Below are 18,400 nucleotides of genomic sequence, written 5' to 3' on the forward strand. Positions count from 1 at the left end.
AGGGAGGCGCAAGAATGGGAGAGATGGAGAAACACAGATAAGGAAGAAAAGAAGGAGTAGACAGAGGGAGGAGTAGAGGACAGAGTCTGGTGGGAACAGAGTAAGAGGAACGTTGACTGTCACGTTTCGTTTCATTGCATCATAAATCGGTGTAGAGAGAGACTGGCGCTGGGAAACAGAGGAAGAAGATGAAGACGGCAGGTCGACATAAAGACGGAGCAGGAGACAAACGAGTGCAGACACAGATGAGGAGAACCCAGCCACATCTGCATGCTTGGTCAGCTCAAAGAGCGGGCCGGAGACCAGTCACAATACTAAATAACTATGTTAAATGTCAACTGGAAGGACGGCGAGTGCATTCGCACAGGGTTCGACAAGCCGGAGAGGATACAAGGCGTTGCAAGTGTTTTTGAACTTAAGAGGATGAAGGGAAAAGGAAACGCAAGGTCATTGTAAACCTTAGGAGAGAGGCATAAACACCTGCAGCCAACAACACAGCCAGCTCCCAAAGCCTTCCCTTTACCTCCGAGTCTATTCACTCAGCACTAAACAACAACGCAAAACTAGGTCAGAATATTGAACGACTCAAAAATGTGAACACACAAACACACACACACACACACACACACACACACACACACACACACACATACACACACACACACACACATATATATATACATATATATATATAGTAAATGCTATGAGTGTAACATCTGCTTGTCTCATAGTTAGAAGATTCACTTACTGACATTTTGTCAAACTTATTTTTTTTGTCAGACTGTCAAGGTTTGGGTTTTAGATCATTTATATTTTAACATTTCATTAACGGAGCTGATCAGATCCACTGTCAGAGGCAACTATCTGATGTAACGGTACTGGAGCCTTTTCTGCACATCCACAGCTAAACCGCTTTTTACAACTTAATTATTCATGGCTGTAAACACGGTATAATTAAATAGGCTGTGTGGAATATTAAAACATCGGAATTAGCCTAGTTTGCTGCTGGTGGCGGACTTTAAATGGTTTAGAATGAACAAACACACAAGCCATAAACAGGTGCGTGTACACTTTAAATAGACGCCTCCACCTTCGATCGGTGTGACCCGAACCTCAGATTTCATGGCTTTATTATTGCTCACTATGAAACAAAAGGGAAAAAAAGCACAAGTACACATTAAGTGCTCACTGGTTCCGGCTCATTTCCCCACTGTCTGACTCAGTCCGTCCTTTTCATTGCGTCAGGTTGAACTCTTCAAAGTCTCAGAACTTCAGTTCCAGTCCCTCCCAGCCGTTAGCTAGCGTCAGGATGCTAATGCTAACTAGCGTAAAGTTGTCAGAACCTGGACCTGCCAGCTAACGTGAGCTCGCACCGGTACCGGGCTGGTCCACCCGTTTGTCTTCGAACTTTCTTTATGACCACCAGGATCCATTCTCCAATTGGACCCGCGTCGCCTCCAGCACCTCTGGCTCATCTCTTAGCAGCTAACACCTGTGTAGCCACCAGCTAACGACGAGGGAGACGTGAGAGATGAGCGGCAGCAGGCAAGATTTACAGCTGTTTTCTCTGGTATACTGAGGACATTGTGACTTTAAACGTTTCAAACACTAAGAAATTTTACACATAAATAATAGCAATAATAAACTAAAAATAAAATAAATAACGAATAAACATTTTAAAATCTTACCGGCATGTTATAGTAGTCATGACTAAATTAATTGGCCTAGTCAATACAGTCTATATAAGAAATCAAATGAATCATTTAGGATATGGATTTGAGAGCTCCAACTTGTTTTAGCAGAGCCATACAAAAAGGCAAACCTTCCAGTAGCTACATGCGGGTGTGCGTGAGTAGATAGGTGTGTGTGCCCTGGTAAAATTGAACTGTCATGCCTAGAATGGGCGCTTTGATCATTTTATGTTCACAGGAGAAGAAAGAAGAAGAATGTGAAAGAGACACGTGGAAATAAAAGGAAAGGACATGTGAGGAAAGAAAGAAAAGGGGAAAAGAGGTCAAATATATGAAAATGAAAGGGAACAGAAGAGCTAGAGGGAACAGAAAGGCAAAGCGAAGGGCAAAAAGAGGAATAAAAAGAGATGAAACAAGCAGAGAGAAGTAATGGAAAGGAAAGGAAGAGAGTAAATAAAAATGAAATAGGAAATAGAAGAAGCATATTAAAGAAAATGGTAGAGAAAAGAAAGGGGAAGTGGAGGAACAAGGAAAAATATCAACATCAACAAAAATCAAATTAAGAAATTAAATGAGGAAAACATGACAGAAAACAAGAAAGAAGACAAGAAATAGAGGGCGGAATAAAATAGAAAAGCAGAAATAAAATGGAGGAGGCTCTGATGAAGGAGAAAATAAAGAAAAGGGGAGGCCAAGAAAAGGAAAGAGGGGATAGTGATAGAAAGAACAGATAAGGATGAAAGCCTTCTGTCTCCGTGTGATGAGGATGTACTCACATCACACGCTACTTACCCAGGATTCATAGCATGAGATGAGTTCCCAGCATCCCTTTCATCTCCACGACACCTAGTAGTGGTCTATCAGAAAAAAAGGCCTGAGGAGACACTCACCCGCAGACACACACACACGTGTGGACATGCGAAACACACACACACACACACACACACACACACACACACACACACACACACACACACACACTTTATATTTCCCTCCAGATTCCTGAGCGGTTAAAATGACCTGGTAGCTGTGATCGCACACAAGCTCGCAGACACACAAGTGCTACATGCAGAAAGGCACTACAAAGTGGTCGGCTGTCTCCACGGATCCGCAGTGATCACAGAAGCCCCTCGGTGCCACGCCGTTTGATCTCTCGGTTGACACGGTTGCCTGAAGAGTCTGTCAGAGCTGAAGAGAATTTTGTGAACGTGTGTGTGTTTTTCACAGTTTTTTTTTCCACAGTCATGTCTGCACACTCATGGTACTGGTAGTATATTTATATTTCTGTATACGTCCCAGTGGAAAGCTCCCGGACGTGACTGCGCCGGTGCCAGGCTGCTCTGTGACTCTGACTTCCAGCTTCTTTTCTATCAAAAGCAAAGAGTGATGTCAGCCAGATGCGTTTATGATGAGATATGACTGGTTCTGAGCTTCTCGCTCATCTCTTCACAGACCTCGACGGCTTGACAGCTTAAATGCGTCGTCTTTCATGCTCGCTGTCCATCCTGACCTTCTTCGCACTGTCTTCCTTTCTAAATCACACTGATCATTTATCAGGGGATGTGCTCTCACATTTGCACAGAAAGCAGAAACCAATTTCCTGTTGTGTTAATTTTCTCAGTTGGAGAGGGTACAGATTTCCCCTGTGTTCATCTGTGTGTGTGTATGTGTGTGTTTACAGATTGTAACTCCACTCATGGCTGCCCCAGCAAGAGAACATCAGATGTCTTCCCATCTCTCTTCCGCTATCTCTCACTTGGCGCATCTGTCCCCTTCGTCCCGGCATCACCTTCCCTCCGCGAGCCAGCCGTCGGCGAAGAGGCACTGCATCCAAACTGACGGGCATTTAGAGACGAACAGATTGGGAAGAAGAGGCGGAAAATGTGGGGTGAGATCTTGAGAAACACGGTGATGAGTGAAAGAGTAACAAAAAACAGGTTGAGGGTGAGACTTGGTGGGGAGATAGAGGAGGACAGAGGAATAGAAACACACACACACACACACACACACACACACACACACACACACACACACACACACTCAGCGAGGATGCCAGCAGCCTGTGAACGTGTGAAAGTCACATCTGAGTGATGGCCCAGCAGATGCAAAGAGCAGCCTCATCAAAAAACAAAGACAAAGAAGGATCACGAACAAAGTAAGCAGGTTCACGTCCATCTGACTTATGATCTAAATCTTATTATCAGCAAGAAATGAAGATTAAATATCCAAACATGTTTTTTTGCAGCCATCTCTATGGTGAACGATGTTCTTTTCATTTCTTCCCTCACTCTTCAAGTGGCCGACAATGCGGCGACAGTGGCCTGGATGCGTCTTCAAATCTCAACGATGCATTAGCCCTCCGTCAAACCGAGACAATTGGCCAATGGATGAGACAATTTGTTGGAGAAGATGGAGACAGATAAGGAAGGAAAACACAGAAAATCATAGCCTTTGTGTGACAGCATCAGCTGCTTTCATTCTGCCCCCGTCGATACATCGCAGACGTCTAACACTGAGGTGTGCATTTGATAAGCGTCTTGTGTTATAACAAGTGTTATTAGGTAAAACAATGGCCTTCAGTAAAAGATGGGAAGCAGAATTCTGCTCCTCTTCTTTCCTACTTTGTGCATGTGAAACGTCTTTGTTTTGGTCTCATTTAAAGTTTGCTCCAATTAGGTTACTGCATGAAACCTGACGTGGCCCTGCCTGACTTTAGCGCTATTATTATCAAAAACAACAGCGATTGCATATCAGCCGTGTTCTCCTGGAAAGTATCAAGGTGACCCCCAAAGCATGAGTGAAGTTTAGGAATGGTGTCAGTGAAATCAGCAGCAAGAATCCCACGTCTTCGGAGGAAAACTGGTTTCACGTTTTATTCATTCAACAACAAAGCAAAGAGGCCGATAAAGGTGTGGTCTTGTTTTTATCATTACTTTATCATTAACTTCTATACAAATAATACAAAGATGTTCATACACTTTCAAATGGTTTAAATAATGTTGGTTGTTCTAACTGCTGCGGTGCAGCATATTAAACGGCCTCTTAACCCGAGCGTGCATGTGGACAAAGGTGCATTCGAGGAGCAGAAGAAATAAAGTTTACCGGTGCTTTGAAGAGCTGATGTTGAGCCTGGAGCAGATGAGTCCGTGCTCATCCTCTGCTCTGCTCATCAGCTTCCTCTCTCCTTCTCCTTCTGGATCACTCGCTCAGCTGTGTGACAGATAACTCACGTATTATTATCCAGTGACCTTGTGTCAACCCTGCTTAATGAAAATTTATATACGGTCCACCATGTGAATGAGGAGGCCTCACACACATGCAAATACGCACACCCGCACACAGCCGGTTCTGTAATTCTGTGAAAGAGGATGCTTCCCACTCATGAAGCCAAGCATGTCAAATGGCAGAACGGCCTATAGGAGCCAACGAGGGGAGGTCAGCGCGCCTGTGCTTCACCTCGGAGGACGGTAGAAGGGCGTCCTGCTAGCTTCTGAACTCATCCTGTCACAAAGAGTGAGCGGCTGTAAACCGGCAGACAGGAGGAGTTAACATTAACATGCACAGTGTGGGTGGAAATATGCAAAGACATCACGAGGAAATGAAATTAGCAGCATCGTATTGTTCCCTTAAAATAAATAAAATGCAATATGCAAACTCTTCTTAGTTCAAATTTTCACAAATCTTTTCATCAATCTTTTCAATCATTTAGATTTTCACATGTTGCCAATTAGACAGTTGCAGTTCGACGCCGGCCAGATGCTGTTGAACACAGAGTGATGGTTTTCAGCGTGGGCCACTGGTGCCTGTGTGTTTATACAGCGCTGCTGGCCACGAAAGATGCATGAAGAAATAAAAGATTTTTATGAGGGGACGTGGTTGGAGAACTGTCCTTGTGTCTGATGTACGAGTCCGTTCCGTATTACACCGACCTGTTGCTGTTGTACTGAAGGCAAATTAGCATTTAAATGAGGCCAGTCCTTCCCCCTTTAAATAACGAACGCAGTGGTTTTGATTGAGATGCGAGGAGGGCGACCGGTGGCTGCTTAGTCTTATTGACCCAGAAAAGGCTGGGCCAACACACCCGCGTGATTTTTCCCAACCACAGACCTGCGTCCAACACACAGAGTTGCACCCGCTCACGGCCGAGAGCCGCTGCTTGGGGGCCTTACAAGCGCAACCTCGGCTCGGCTGATACAAGCTGTCTCGCCTAAAGGACTGCTCCAGTGATTCTCTGCCTTATCTCTGGAGTGTTCTTGTTACACAGAGATTCTTTAATACACCTGTACACTTGGCAGGACTTTCTGTATTTTTGCAGGAAGCCTCCGTTCACCCCCCTAAATCCTGGACAGAACGATCCAGCCCTGAGCCAAAAAGTAGTGAGGAAGCACCTCTGTCCTCGCTTCAGCTGCTATTTGGTGGCGAAGGAAACGAAGCCCACATTAAAGGGAATAAATGATTTTTAAATGTAGTTTAGAGCGTTTGAACGGAGGTATGTTTACCACCGCGTTGCATCATCTCTCGTGCTGTGTGTGTGCGTGTGTGTGTGTGTGTGTGTGTGTGTGTGACACCACGCTGCACATGCAGGATGAGCGCTGACCTGCTCACGCGTCCACGGGGCACACGCGTGTCTCCCAGCACCTCCTAATGCACCAATAAGTGAAAACAGTTTGGCCAAGTGCTGCTGAGCCCGCGTGGCCATAGTCTTCATGGCCGCGTGGCGCCTTCGGTCCAACCACTGACTTTTACCAGTACTGCAGATGGTAAAAGACCCAAATTCTTTGCTATATTGTGTCGGGAAATATTCTTTTTAAACTGACTGCCACTCACGAAACGCTCCCCTGTTAACAATTAACCTGCTTCAACAATTTAGGAGCCGTACAAAGCGGTGTTGTGCATGAATATTTTAGATGCCACCTCGTGATTGGTACAGGGTACCAGTCAAACGCCCTGTGTGGCTGACGCGGTGGATTTTTAATATTCCAACGCACATTCACAAACTCTTGGTCGGGCTGCGATGCCATGAGGTGCAAATTGAGCTAAATAATTAAATAAGGTGCCCCCTGAACCTCCCACATTCACAGGGTCAGCGCTCCCCTGCTGGTGTGACTAACCTGCTCCACCGGCGGAGCTTTAATCAAGGCTGAGCAGACGTCGGGCACATATGGAGCCTCTAGTTAAGTGACACATACATGGACCAGTTTAGAACTTGGCAGCTGCAGCTTTCATGTCCGCGGCGCCTTCAACTTTGTAGTTAATTTCTGTTTTCTGTATGTGCCACTGTATGTTACTGACATACCCAGTGATCTTTTAGCTGCAGTCACTTTAAATGCACTCCTTCTGCTCCAAGTTTAGTCGTATTAAGTGGAGCTTTATTCTCTGGAAGCAGCAGCGGAGTGTTAGAGGATGTTATCAAGTACAGGAGCTGATCATTGTGTGGACCTAATCATAAGTAGCGAGATGTGTTTCTGTTCACTCTGGATATAAAGAGCAGATCTGTGCGTCTCTCCCACTTGCAAAGCTGAAGGTGCTGGTTAATTCCCAGAGACTGCCAATTGAAAATGTGTGAACAGGGACACATTCTATCTGTCTGGGAGGTCATTTAGACTCAGAGTGCTGAGTAGCCTTCTGCCTGCCCCTGACTGGAAGGCTGTCTTTTTCCTCTCTCCTGATCTCTTTGTTCGGTGCCCCTGACGGAGAAACTCCATAAGGGGTGATGGATGTTGATGGAGACACACATAGCGGTGATTATGGATCAGAAGGACAAAGACAGACAGACAGAACGTGCGAAAGAGAGGGAGGATTGTGGATTCAGAATGGCTAACGACAGAAGCAGGTTTTGCTTTTCTTTTTTTACTTTCTGGTACGTGGAGCTGTTGCGCCGCTGAGTGGTGAAATGTCAAACTACGGCCACGCAGTGGTTTCACACTTCTCAGACTCATGCATGCATTATTGAATTGCATTATTAATGCATTCATGCTGATTATTATGAATGCAATTTGTGCTGACTTTTGCTGTTTTGCAGTCAATCATGTGTTTTGGTATCTGGACTCCTAATGTGTCATGAATTACAGCTGTCCAACAAATGCAGCATTGAAAAGTACCGACGTTGCAGAAAAAGTACCGAGGCAACTGTCTGAGTAATGTATTTAAATTCCACATTTGTATTAATGAAAGTAAATTAAAGGAAAAAGAACGGCTTCTTACGACTCAGAGTGAGATGATTTAAAAGGCACGGAACCTGCAGGGGAAAGCTTCCCAGATTGAATGTTTCGGAGTCGGGTCGTCCTGTCGCCACATGTCCGGTCACCTCTAATCTCACACTGGGACGGCGGAGCAGTTAGAAGAATCTGCCCGAGGATCTCTGCTTGCTCGCTGGCTCACAGGGGACCATTTAGCTAATGTATGTGCTCCAGGTTTCCTGAGGGAAGCAAAAAAGTAGCTCACAAGTCGAGAATAGGCTGAAGCCTTTTAATCACTTCTGACAAGCAAATGTGCAGGGAATGCATAAGGGGAAGGTTCTGCCCTTCTCTTCATCGTATATTTCAAACGATGCTGCCTCTTTTGTACATTTCTGTTCTCCTAAAGGCTCAGACAAAGAAGATGAGCAGTTTCCCTTAATTCATAAATCATAAAAGTGTATGATTGACAGGGAAAAGTAAAGTAAATAGTCATCAGCTAAATGTATTTAAACATCAAACTAATGGCTTTATGAAAATATCGGTGACTGATATATTTGCTGCTTCATTTACACTTCAATTTACACACACTATTCCCTCACAACAGTCTCAACATAAAACTGGGGACAGAGATACTTAGCTTTGGACTTTCCCATCAATCTTTTTGACTGAATTAGGCCTTAATAGTAATGAGGTGATTATGTCAGTGAGACCAGACCAGACCATAAAAAACATTTGAAAGATGGAGAAGTAAAGCACAAGTGATTGCGAGACAGAACCAAGGAACGGTAGTGGACGTTAAAAGCTTATTTCCTATTATTTTATTTTATTACAATTTTAATTTAAATTGTAAACAACTATAACGTTGTTAACTGTAGTGAAAAACATGTAGACATGTGGTGGAATACAATTAGAATGTAATGAAAAACATATTTGTATTCAAGGAATTCTTCTTTCCTGTGTTGCCCATGTGTCACGAAAGACAACATGGGGTTCAGTCACTGGCGTACGGGGAATAGGGAGGACGATGGTGCACATACTGTATCTCGCTCAATGATACTGCAAAGACAGGTGGGGTCGCGGCTGGTGCAGGAAATCTAATAATATCCAGCAGCAGATTTATGAAATGATGTTCAGCTGGGAAATTTGCCCACAGAGCACTTTGAGGATGATGGTGCTCGATTCACAGCAACCGTATATTCCACATACAATATAAGGATGGCAGAGTCGTTGAGGTTAGAGGAGGCTTCAGACAAATTACAGGCCCCCGTCGACACAGTGGGCACGTCAGCCTGTAGGTCAAACGCAGAGGGGTCAAGGAGTGAGGTGGCACATGTCTGATAAGATACAGAGAAACACAGCTGCAAGGACTTCATTAATGCGGAGGTCAGCGGCACCGGCCTGAGCTAAAAGACAGGTGAGCCGGATCGTCTTCAGGACAGGGATGATTCATGGTTAAAATAAAGCATGTTAAGATGCCACTCAGGGACGCGGTAACTGGCTGTGTGTCACTGTGACTGTTGTACATTCTGACAAATACGGATGGCTGCTTCACAGCGCCGAGAATATTTCACAGATAGAGACAAGGCATAAAAAAAGTCACTTATGTGCTTTTATATCTGTTATATTTTTCCTGCCCTGAGGTTATGTGAGAGAAATTGGTTTGAGCTGTTAAATCATTTTACCCCCAGGCAGCCCAGCGTGAGCGTGAATTGACAAGATTATTATTCCAACTCAGTTTAAAACACAAACCTCTGAAAAGCTCTTGCATGTGGAAGCTGCACTTGTATATAAAGGGGTTATTTTATTACCAGGGATTTAATGAATATAATTTCAGGAAATGGTTCTCCGGGGTTTTTTATATGAGAAATACGTTACATCTGTGTGACAATAAAGTCACGGTCCCATAATAAACAGACTGTGGGTGCGTTTTTATGTTTGTTTGTGCCAGAGATCAACCTGGAAACTGTGCAACCAACCAAACCTACATGTGCTTAGATTATAGGTTTACTTTTGAACAGTTGTGAGTCAATAAGCAGTATCAAATGTATCATAACTGTAATTTATTCTAGTATGTAGGTAAAATCCCCGCTAAAGTGTAGCATTATTATGATTATCGGTAATTACAAACACAATTAATCTATTTTCCTATTAAAAAGACAATATTAAAAATCCCGTGGGACTCATACAGAGCTTACTCGCAATGCCGAGGTGGTGGCTGCCGTGATCGTATAGTGGTTAGTACTCTGCGTTGTGGCCGCAGCAACCCCGGTTCGAATCCGGGTCACGGCACATCCTTTTATTAGGAAGGAAACATTACTATGGATTTACTATAATAGGTATTGAAAGAACCATTTAATAGTATTTGAGCCACTTCGAAACGACCGTAGGTCTGTAGTGTAGCTATTAAACAGCACCAACTAAGCATAGTTGAGTAAATGTAATTACATTATTATTACATTAGTATTATTATTACCGACTAAAATCTTAAAATAGATACAATAGACTGTACAAGAATATAAATAAAGTAAGTAAGAAAATAAAGCGTGAAAAGTATTTTCGCCGATGTAAAGTCTCGCGTTATTTCACAAGTCCCGTTGTGGAACCAAACCAGGAAGCGAATGGCGGAAATATAGATCCACCTCACGCTTAGGGAGCCGTTTTATGTCCCATATTTGGACGGACTTGTTTTTCCTGAATGGACAGGTCAGCCCAGCAGGCAGTCCATGCGTTCGTAAAGAAACGGTGAGCAGGTTGATGAGACGATGGCTTTAGCCTCCTGCCAGACGCGGTAAAGTGGACAGACGACCCAGCGGCCAATGATCCAGTCACTGACAGCTGTCAGATCCAACTGGTAGGTTCCGCGCTACCGTCTAAATTCTACTCTCATTGTTTGCCGCAGCATAAAAGGTAACAATTATCGGGTACAAGTGAGCTAAAGAGCAGATCGAACAAAGCCAAGTTCTTTGGCTGGGATTAGCAAAACCACAGAGCATCAGCCGTGCGGTCAAGTCAACACCTCCGAGTTTATGTAAGATGAAAGGCTCATTTAGTGTGTGGTATGGAAAGTTACTACTGCTGTGTAACTAGTGAATATTTACTGTGGCGAAAATAAATCATTGAGTGGTTTAACGTCTGATAATGCTGCTAATGATTAGCTAAAAGGGCTGCAGTGATCTACATCTCAAATTAACAGCTGGAAACTACTGTATGCAAATACAAGTAAGACATTCATCTCTGGTGGGTGCTTTGTGTTGCAATAAAAACAGAAGCAGAGGTTAGGTGATATCTCATATTGAGAACCTTGACGAAACCATGTCAGACATCATAACTTACAGGTGGAGCTCAAGTATTTTTCTAGTGCACTAATCTGATGATTACTTTCTTGATGAATTGTTTTGTCAGTAAAATGACAAATAGTGAAAAAGAGACATATAATTATCAGAGTTTTAAATTTGTGAAGAAACACATCAAATCGTCACATTCAAGAAGCCAGAACCAGCTGATATGTATCCCTTTTTACTAATATTAGCATTGCATGATAAATTGCTCATTACAGATTTATGCTATCACATTTGGCTGTGAGTACGTATGTTTTCATTTATGACTCCTCATTTGCAGACGTATGGCCCTGCTCCTCAGCTAGGTGACGGAGACAACAACGTAAGAGTCATGTTCCTGAAAACATCGTTCACCACCCTGATCGTAGGGGTTTTTGTGGTGTACGTACTCCACACCTGCTGGGTGATGTACGGGATTGTGTACACCAAACCCTGTGACAACCCCAAAGGTGACAACTGCATCACACCCTTCTTGGCAGGCAATCCAAAACTACAGGTCAGTTCTGCTGCAGTGTGCTCTTTGTCCAGCTGTGTGTGTGGCTGCTTTGGTTTCACTGACAGTGTGTGAACAAGCTTTAACCTATTGTGCATGTCTAACAATTTCTTTAATACATCTTGGTGTGTGTCCAGCTGAGTATCTATACTGCGCTGCGGCCCAGTGCAGAGGGAGGACATACCCTGATTCACAAAGAGGAAATCTTTGATGTCAACAGCAAGTTTGAGAGGTTAGCGATACTCACAACTTTGCACTCGTTTCTAGATTTTACATAAAAGAGAAGAGGGTTTATAACAACCTGGAAAATGAACAGTTTCTGTCACCCAGTCACTGTGGTCTGAAGAGTCAGAAATTAATAAAATAAGCTTTCTGCAGCTAAATGGATTATTCAGATGAATGGTTGTTAATATTGATGGGTAGGATAAATGTTAAATGTGCTTCAGGGAAGGCATAACTAAACTATATGATGATGTCATAAGGTTCTTTTTGTTAAAGGAATTTTACTGAAGAACGTTATTTCAAAGATGCTAGTTTAAAATGCCGGTGTAGAGAAGTTCTTTTGTAATACACAGTGTGTTATTATTTAAACTGTAACTTTACCTCTTGTTTCTGCAGGATAGTGAATGTCTCTCTCCCTAAAAAGACCCGCAACAATGGAACTTTATATGCACTAATATTTGTCCATCAAGCTGGTGTCACGCCATGGCAGGATCCACGACAGGTCCACTTGGTTGCTCATCTTACCACTTATATGGTCCCCAAGCCACCGGAAATCTCTCTGATATCTGGAGAGGATCAAACACAGGTAATAGGATTTTGAGAGGCTCATATGTGATACAGTAAATAGAACTGAACATGGTCTGTATAAATCATCAGTTGATTGTTGATTATTTTGGTTTGTGAATATATTGATATATGCAGATATAATCATCATCATATTCATTTAGCACCTTTCTCTATAATGACACAGAGCCAGAGCGGAGACGCCCAGCAGAAGAAACAGCAGGATGGGAAATCTGGGGCAGGTGGTGGAGCTGGAAGCGGAGCCACTTCCACATCTGATCGCCCGGTTTCCCACTGGCGGTCCCGTCTGACACTTAACATTGTCGGTGACCACTTCCTGTTTGACAGAGAATACCTGCCGAGTGATGTCCACAGATACCTCAGAGTGTAAGATAATGAATAAATGACTATTGCTAAGATTGATGTTTTCTAACAAGTGGGAGTGGTAGATGAAGTGTGTGCTGGTAGATTCAATCAATATGTGATGTGTTTTAGGCAGAATAATAAAGGGGTGTCAGTTTTAATAATCTGGTTATACTACGGTTTGGTCACAGCATATTAAAATGCATCACATAGTCTACACATGGTGCCAAATCATGTATTATTCATGTGTGTTTCAGATTCCAAAATGGTAAGAAGATGGTGTATCTACCTCTGCTGTTTGTTGATGAGCTCAGCAACCGGGTCAAGGACCTTGTGGTAAGTTTTAACTAAAGGTGATGTAATATACTGCAACCGACTGTGCAGTAGTTCCTGGTGGCATGTTTTAAATGCATATTTTTACCTTAGAGGGTTTTTTTTCCATAGGAAATGCTCTTTGAAAACATTTATTCTGAAAAAACACCCAGTAGCATAATTCAGACGTCTACTCATATTAACATATGAGGTTTTAGTTTTTAATTGTGTGTTTGCATATGTAGGAGATCAACAGTACATCTGTGGAGCTGCCTCTGACCATATCTTATGACTCCATCTCTCTTGGGAGGTTGAGATTCTGGATTCACATGCAAGATGCGGTTTTCTCTCTGCAACAATTTGGTTGGTTGCTCAAACACACACACACACACACACACACACACACACACACACACACAAACACACACACACGTGTCATACAATAATATTAAGTATATGTATTTGTAATTACTGTACGTTATGTGTCACAGGCTTCACAGAAAAAGATGCCGATGAGATCAAAGGGATCTTTGTCGATACCAACCTGTACTTCCTGGCACTGACCTTCTTTGTAGCTGCCTTCCATGTAAGTCTGAGTGCAGAGATCTACACCAAAATTACCATAACATTTATTAATACCACAAAAAAATATTATTTGTTCTGATTAGCTTTACATTATATTCCTGTTGTGACTAAAACTCTTGTCATAATAACACAAAATAGAAATAGACTAGAAACAGACATAAAAAAGATGATGATGATGTCTGATGTACTGGTGTATTGAGCATGAAGAGAATTTCAATGTACTGTAATGGATCTCTTGTGTCTATTTTACATTTGTTCAGCTCCTCTTTGACTTCTTGGCCTTCAAAAACGACATTAGCTTCTGGAAGCAGAAAAAAAGCATGGTGGGAATGTCCAGCAAAGCAGGTCAATAATACACCGTCCACACAGAAATTGAAGAAACAATGTCAGAAAGGGAACAACTAATGAACAGATCATGAAGCTGGAAATGTCGAGCGATTTAGCCGTATCTACCTATAGTATATGTTGTAACAGTCACTTTACACAAACAGTGTTCTTCCTCTGCTTGCAGTGCTCTGGAGATGTTTCAGCACGATAGTGATTTTCCTGTATTTGTTTGACGAACAGACCAGTCTGCTTGTCCTCATACCTGCTGGAATTGGTTCTATAATTGAAGTAAGGACAAATTTACTTTATTTTTTTATGAAGTTTGCAATGATTAACCTATATTTTGTGTTTATTTGTAAATTGCAGATATGGAAAGTGAAGAAGGCCCTTAAGATTCAGGTTTTCTGGAAAGGAGGCAAACCAACATTCCTGGTAGGTGTGTTAGTGGTGAAAGCAGTTTAATGTTTGAAGTTAGAATTGTATGAGTTCTACGCTGAGGTTGGGATTGTATGAGTTCTATTGATGTAGTTGTGTTGATTTAGATCAGGGCAAACTGTCCCTTGAGTTGATCAGAAGACATCTGTGTATGACTGTCTATTTTTTTCATCACAGTTTGGTAAATTAGATGAATCCGAGAGGAGAACAGAGGAATATGACACTCTGGTAAAAACTGGCACACACTTGTACATCTATAGTTTTACAGTGACATACAAAAATATACGCTTATCATCGTGTGTTGTGCGTCTCATTAGGCCATGAAGTATCTGTCCTACCTTCTTTATCCGCTGTGCATCGGAGGTGCTGTTTATGCTCTAATATTCCTACGGTATAAGAGGTAGGTGCGTGTGTGTACATACCATGTGTTGGTTACATGATTATGTCATGTCTTTCTCTCATCATCTGTCTTGTTTGGGTCTTTCTTTCTGTCATAGTTGGTACTCGTGGTTGATCAACAGTTTGGTGAATGGTAAGCAAGCTCTGTGCTTTATTACAGAATGAATAGAATGTGCATTATAATAGATTAATGTTCTTTAACCTCCACAGGTGTTTATGCCTTTGGTTTCCTCTTCATGCTTCCTCAGCTGTTTGTCAACTATAAGGTCAGGTGTATTTTGTGTCATGTTGGAAAGGTGTAAATAGATTTTAAAGACTTGTTAGTATTTCTGTTTGTTTAATGGTTTTTCATCCCTTATGCTTCATCAGTGGGTTTTCAATCTATTTTGTGTTTTATCAAACAGCTGAAATCTGTGGCCCACCTGCCCTGGAAAGCCTTTATGTACAAGGTGAGAGCACCTTTAGATTTTTTTACAGAAATTTACTTTACTTCACTAAAAACATGAAGTAATATCATTTTATATTGCCAGGCATTCAATACCTTCATCGATGATGTGTTTGCCTTCATCATCACCATGCCGACATCTCACAGACTGGCCTGTTTCAGGGATGATGTCGTGTTTCTCATTTACCTCTACCAGAGATGGTATACACACATGTTATATGCACTCACTTCAAATTTCTTCAGTGGCATATGGCTTTTGAGTTCTTAATCTAAATTCTGTATCCCTTCTCAGGCTCTACCCAGTGGACAAAAGAAGAGTAAATGAATATGGAGTGTCTTATGATGACACACCCAAAGGGAAACCCCATAAGGAATAGAGAAACAGTGCTTATCTCCAGGTTTTGTCTCCTGTCTAATGGTCTTCACTTCTCTCATCTGGTATTAACTGAGCTGGTTCCGTGGTTCAGGATCTAATGAATTCTGTTTCAGTTACTTCATAATTGAGCTGGTGCATCAACATGATTTTTTTTGTATGGACCCAGAGTGCAAAGTCAACATCTGCCTATCACTGCAGTGTGGACATTTTTATGGTGTGATATGGGTGGAACGGGATCAATAAGCTCAATGTGGCTTCACAAACTGACACAGCGACCTGGTAAATGTGCTTAGGGTTAGTGTTAATGGACGCAGCCCAGCACTACATACTGTAGGTCTAGAACATATCAGACTCTGCTTGATTTTGGTATTCAAAAAGTGATGACTGTAATAGAGTAATCCAACGTTAAGGCTTCTGCTCTTACTTTCCATCATACATCATGTCTGTCATTTCATCTCAACATGTGTGTGTGAAACAGCAAGAAATATTGAATCCTAAGCCAATAATATTGGACATGCATCTGCAGTTTTATTATTTAAATATTAGATAATCTGCTGACCCATTTTAATAGATATCACACTTATACAGAGAATATGTTTGCCTAAAAAGACCACTTGAAATGATAAACACAAACAATTATAAATTGATTATAGATTGATTATAAAACATCTAACATTTTCATTAATATACTTGCTAAAGTAAATGTAAATTCAGGGTACTAATTTGTTGCTATGGTGACAAGGATGACTTTCCTCAACAGTCCAGAATCTTGATCTGAGACAATTTTTTAGGGAGACTGGGATGGATGAACATTCCAAAATTTGTCCACACGTTTTTAATGAGAAGAGATTAGAACTACTGAGAAGCCATACTGTCGTTTTCATACATTCAAATATGTTGTTGTTTTTTTTTTTCGTTTTACCCACGCAAGTATTTTTTTTTTTTACATGTCAGGGCCATGAAAGTATGTTAGTGCCAAATGTGATGGGCCATCAGATTTTTTTATAGACACTGACATTGTAAAACAAACAGTAGATGGTAAGACTTAAGGAAAGTATTACTACATCTGAATTTACAGTTCTGTTTTGATTTTTGACATAGTTCTGAAGTTCTGTTCGTTAGATTCTAGAATGATTAAGAATTGGTGTGGTGGAAATTTTCCATAAAGAAGTAGATGAGAGAGAGTTGTCCTTTTGTGCGATTTATTGAAATAATAAAGAAAATAAAAATAATGGGGAAAGCAAATAAAAAGCATGGATGTTGATCGTGCACATCAACAAACCAAAAACCAGCTGGGGAGATCAGTGCACACACCACGAAGGTGTGATGCAAAGAGCCCACGATCCTCAAGTTGCTTCTGCCTTTTAGCTTCTCTGTCCGACTACGGTGGAACGTCTTTCTAAACCAATCAAATGACTTGCACCATCTCCTCCCTGTCGCAGTGTGTGTGAAGATTTTTACTTTCTCACACCTGCATCGCTGACGTCCAACTATCTGTGAGAAAGGAGCACAGAGTCTCAACAGACAGAGACACAACTCCCTGACCTTGGGTTTGGGAGCTAGAGTTGAGAGTCTATCAGGCAGAGACAACCATTGAACAATGTAGGTCAAATGTCAAATGCATACAGTAAGACAAAACATAAGATATTAATTGCAGAACATAAGTCATAACTCATATAATAACTGCATAGAAGTAAGGAAGAGACATAGAAATAAGGAAGAGACAATTTTTCCCATAACACTACTCATATAATAACTGCATAGAAGTAAGGAAGAGACATAGAAATAAGGAAGAGACAATTTTTCCCATAACACTCCCCCCTTTTGATTACACATTAATCAACCCATAAAAGAATAAAAATTGTCAACATCACATTCTGTAATAATAAAAGACCCTTGCAAATGATGACAATAAGGGTATTAACTCATCAAGATTCAAAATACACCTTCACATAAAATGCAGGTAATTTAGGGACAAAAGGTTGGGAGCTGTTTTGGTGGGTAGTTATACAAGAATAACTTCTGTATTGGCATGTGAAGAAAATAAGCTCATTATCATATTTGTATGATGTTATATTTTTGATCCGATAGCCTAAGATCATCGTCAAAGTCATTAAGTGAATTAGAGTTGGGGTTTTTGAACATAGTGCATTGTGTCATTTGATATGAGAGTGTTGCTGAAGTCGCACGCATGATGAGACCTTTAACCAGTGGGATAACGCAAAAACCAAACAAGAGAATCACAGCCATCTCAATGATAAAGGAAACAGCTGTGGACATGAGAACAGATTTCCATTTTCCAGACATTTCGTCTAGCCAATTCCAAGAGGAAGAATCTATACCAGAGTTAGCTGAGATTCTGAAGGCCGTGTAGCGCCTTCGCCACAATACCATTAGAATCAGTGTTATTCAGGATGTAAGTACAACATGCCTCTCCAAACATAACACAAACGCCTCTTTTCTCTGCTAACAACGTGTCTACGGCCATTCAATTGTAATGTAATAAAGACAATTAATGTATAAATATATAATGAATAGGAGATTCAGGGATTTAACCAGAATGATGATGCATATTGCCGCTTGTGTTGTCTTTCATCTGTAGATGAAGGATAAAAATTTTTGTAGCAGTGAATAAAGTGATTGTGAGCAAATGAAACATCAAGTCAACTTC

The 18,400-nt window shown here is 41.6% G+C and overlaps 1 protein-coding gene, 1 long non-coding RNA gene and 1 other non-coding gene across 4 annotated transcripts; all 3 read left to right on the forward strand.

Annotated features, from left to right (window-relative positions):
• The first annotated feature begins 1,441 nt into the window (after window positions 1-1,441).
• LOC129604862 (uncharacterized) lies at window positions 1,442-7,879 on the forward strand. 2 transcript variants are annotated; one of them, XR_008696169.1, is made up of 4 exons: window positions 1,442-1,570; window positions 3,373-3,846; window positions 3,937-4,208; window positions 4,368-7,879. It is a non-coding gene; the product is annotated as an uncharacterized LOC129604862 (long non-coding RNA). The 2 variants fall into 2 exon arrangements; XR_008696168.1 differs by lacking the exon at window positions 4,368-7,879 and having other exon boundaries at window positions 3,937-4,325.
• A 2,208-nt stretch (window positions 7,880-10,087) lies between these two features.
• trnah-gug (transfer RNA histidin (anticodon GUG)) lies at window positions 10,088-10,159 on the forward strand. The gene has a single exon. It is a non-coding gene; the product is annotated as a tRNA-His (tRNA).
• A 293-nt stretch (window positions 10,160-10,452) lies between these two features.
• On the forward strand, window positions 10,453-16,618 carry clptm1l (CLPTM1 like). The gene is made up of 18 exons (XM_029167058.3): window positions 10,453-10,721; window positions 11,489-11,704; window positions 11,839-11,933; window positions 12,320-12,509; window positions 12,675-12,874; window positions 13,108-13,186; window positions 13,408-13,525; window positions 13,654-13,748; window positions 14,008-14,092; window positions 14,259-14,362; window positions 14,441-14,506; window positions 14,687-14,737; window positions 14,827-14,909; window positions 15,007-15,041; window positions 15,119-15,174; window positions 15,313-15,357; window positions 15,439-15,554; window positions 15,646-16,618. The coding sequence occupies exons 2-18, from the start codon at window positions 11,540-11,542 to the stop codon at window positions 15,728-15,730; spliced, it is 1,668 nt and encodes a 555-aa protein (XP_029022891.1). The 5' UTR covers window positions 10,453-10,721; window positions 11,489-11,539; the 3' UTR covers window positions 15,731-16,618.
• The last annotated feature ends 1,782 nt before the right edge of the window (window positions 16,619-18,400 follow it).

Source organism: Betta splendens, chromosome 11, assembly GCF_900634795.4.
Source record: "Betta splendens chromosome 11, fBetSpl5.4, whole genome shotgun sequence".
Taxonomy (NCBI): Eukaryota; Metazoa; Chordata; class Actinopteri; order Anabantiformes; family Osphronemidae; genus Betta; species Betta splendens.

What these genes read in the sequence shown, in the direction of transcription:
- clptm1l (XM_029167058.3), top strand. Translation starts at nt 11,540, where the DNA reads ATGTTCCTGAAAACATCGTTCACCACCCTGATCGTAGGGGTTTTTGTG. An exon ending in TTTCTCTCTGCAACAATTTG is followed by an intron (nt 13,526 to 13,653) that starts GTTGGTTGCTCA and finishes TATGTGTCACAG; the next exon opens with GCTTCACAGAAAAAGATGCC. An exon ending in GAATTGGTTCTATAATTGAA is followed by an intron (nt 14,363 to 14,440) that starts GTAAGGACAAAT and finishes TGTAAATTGCAG; the next exon opens with ATATGGAAAGTGAAGAAGGC.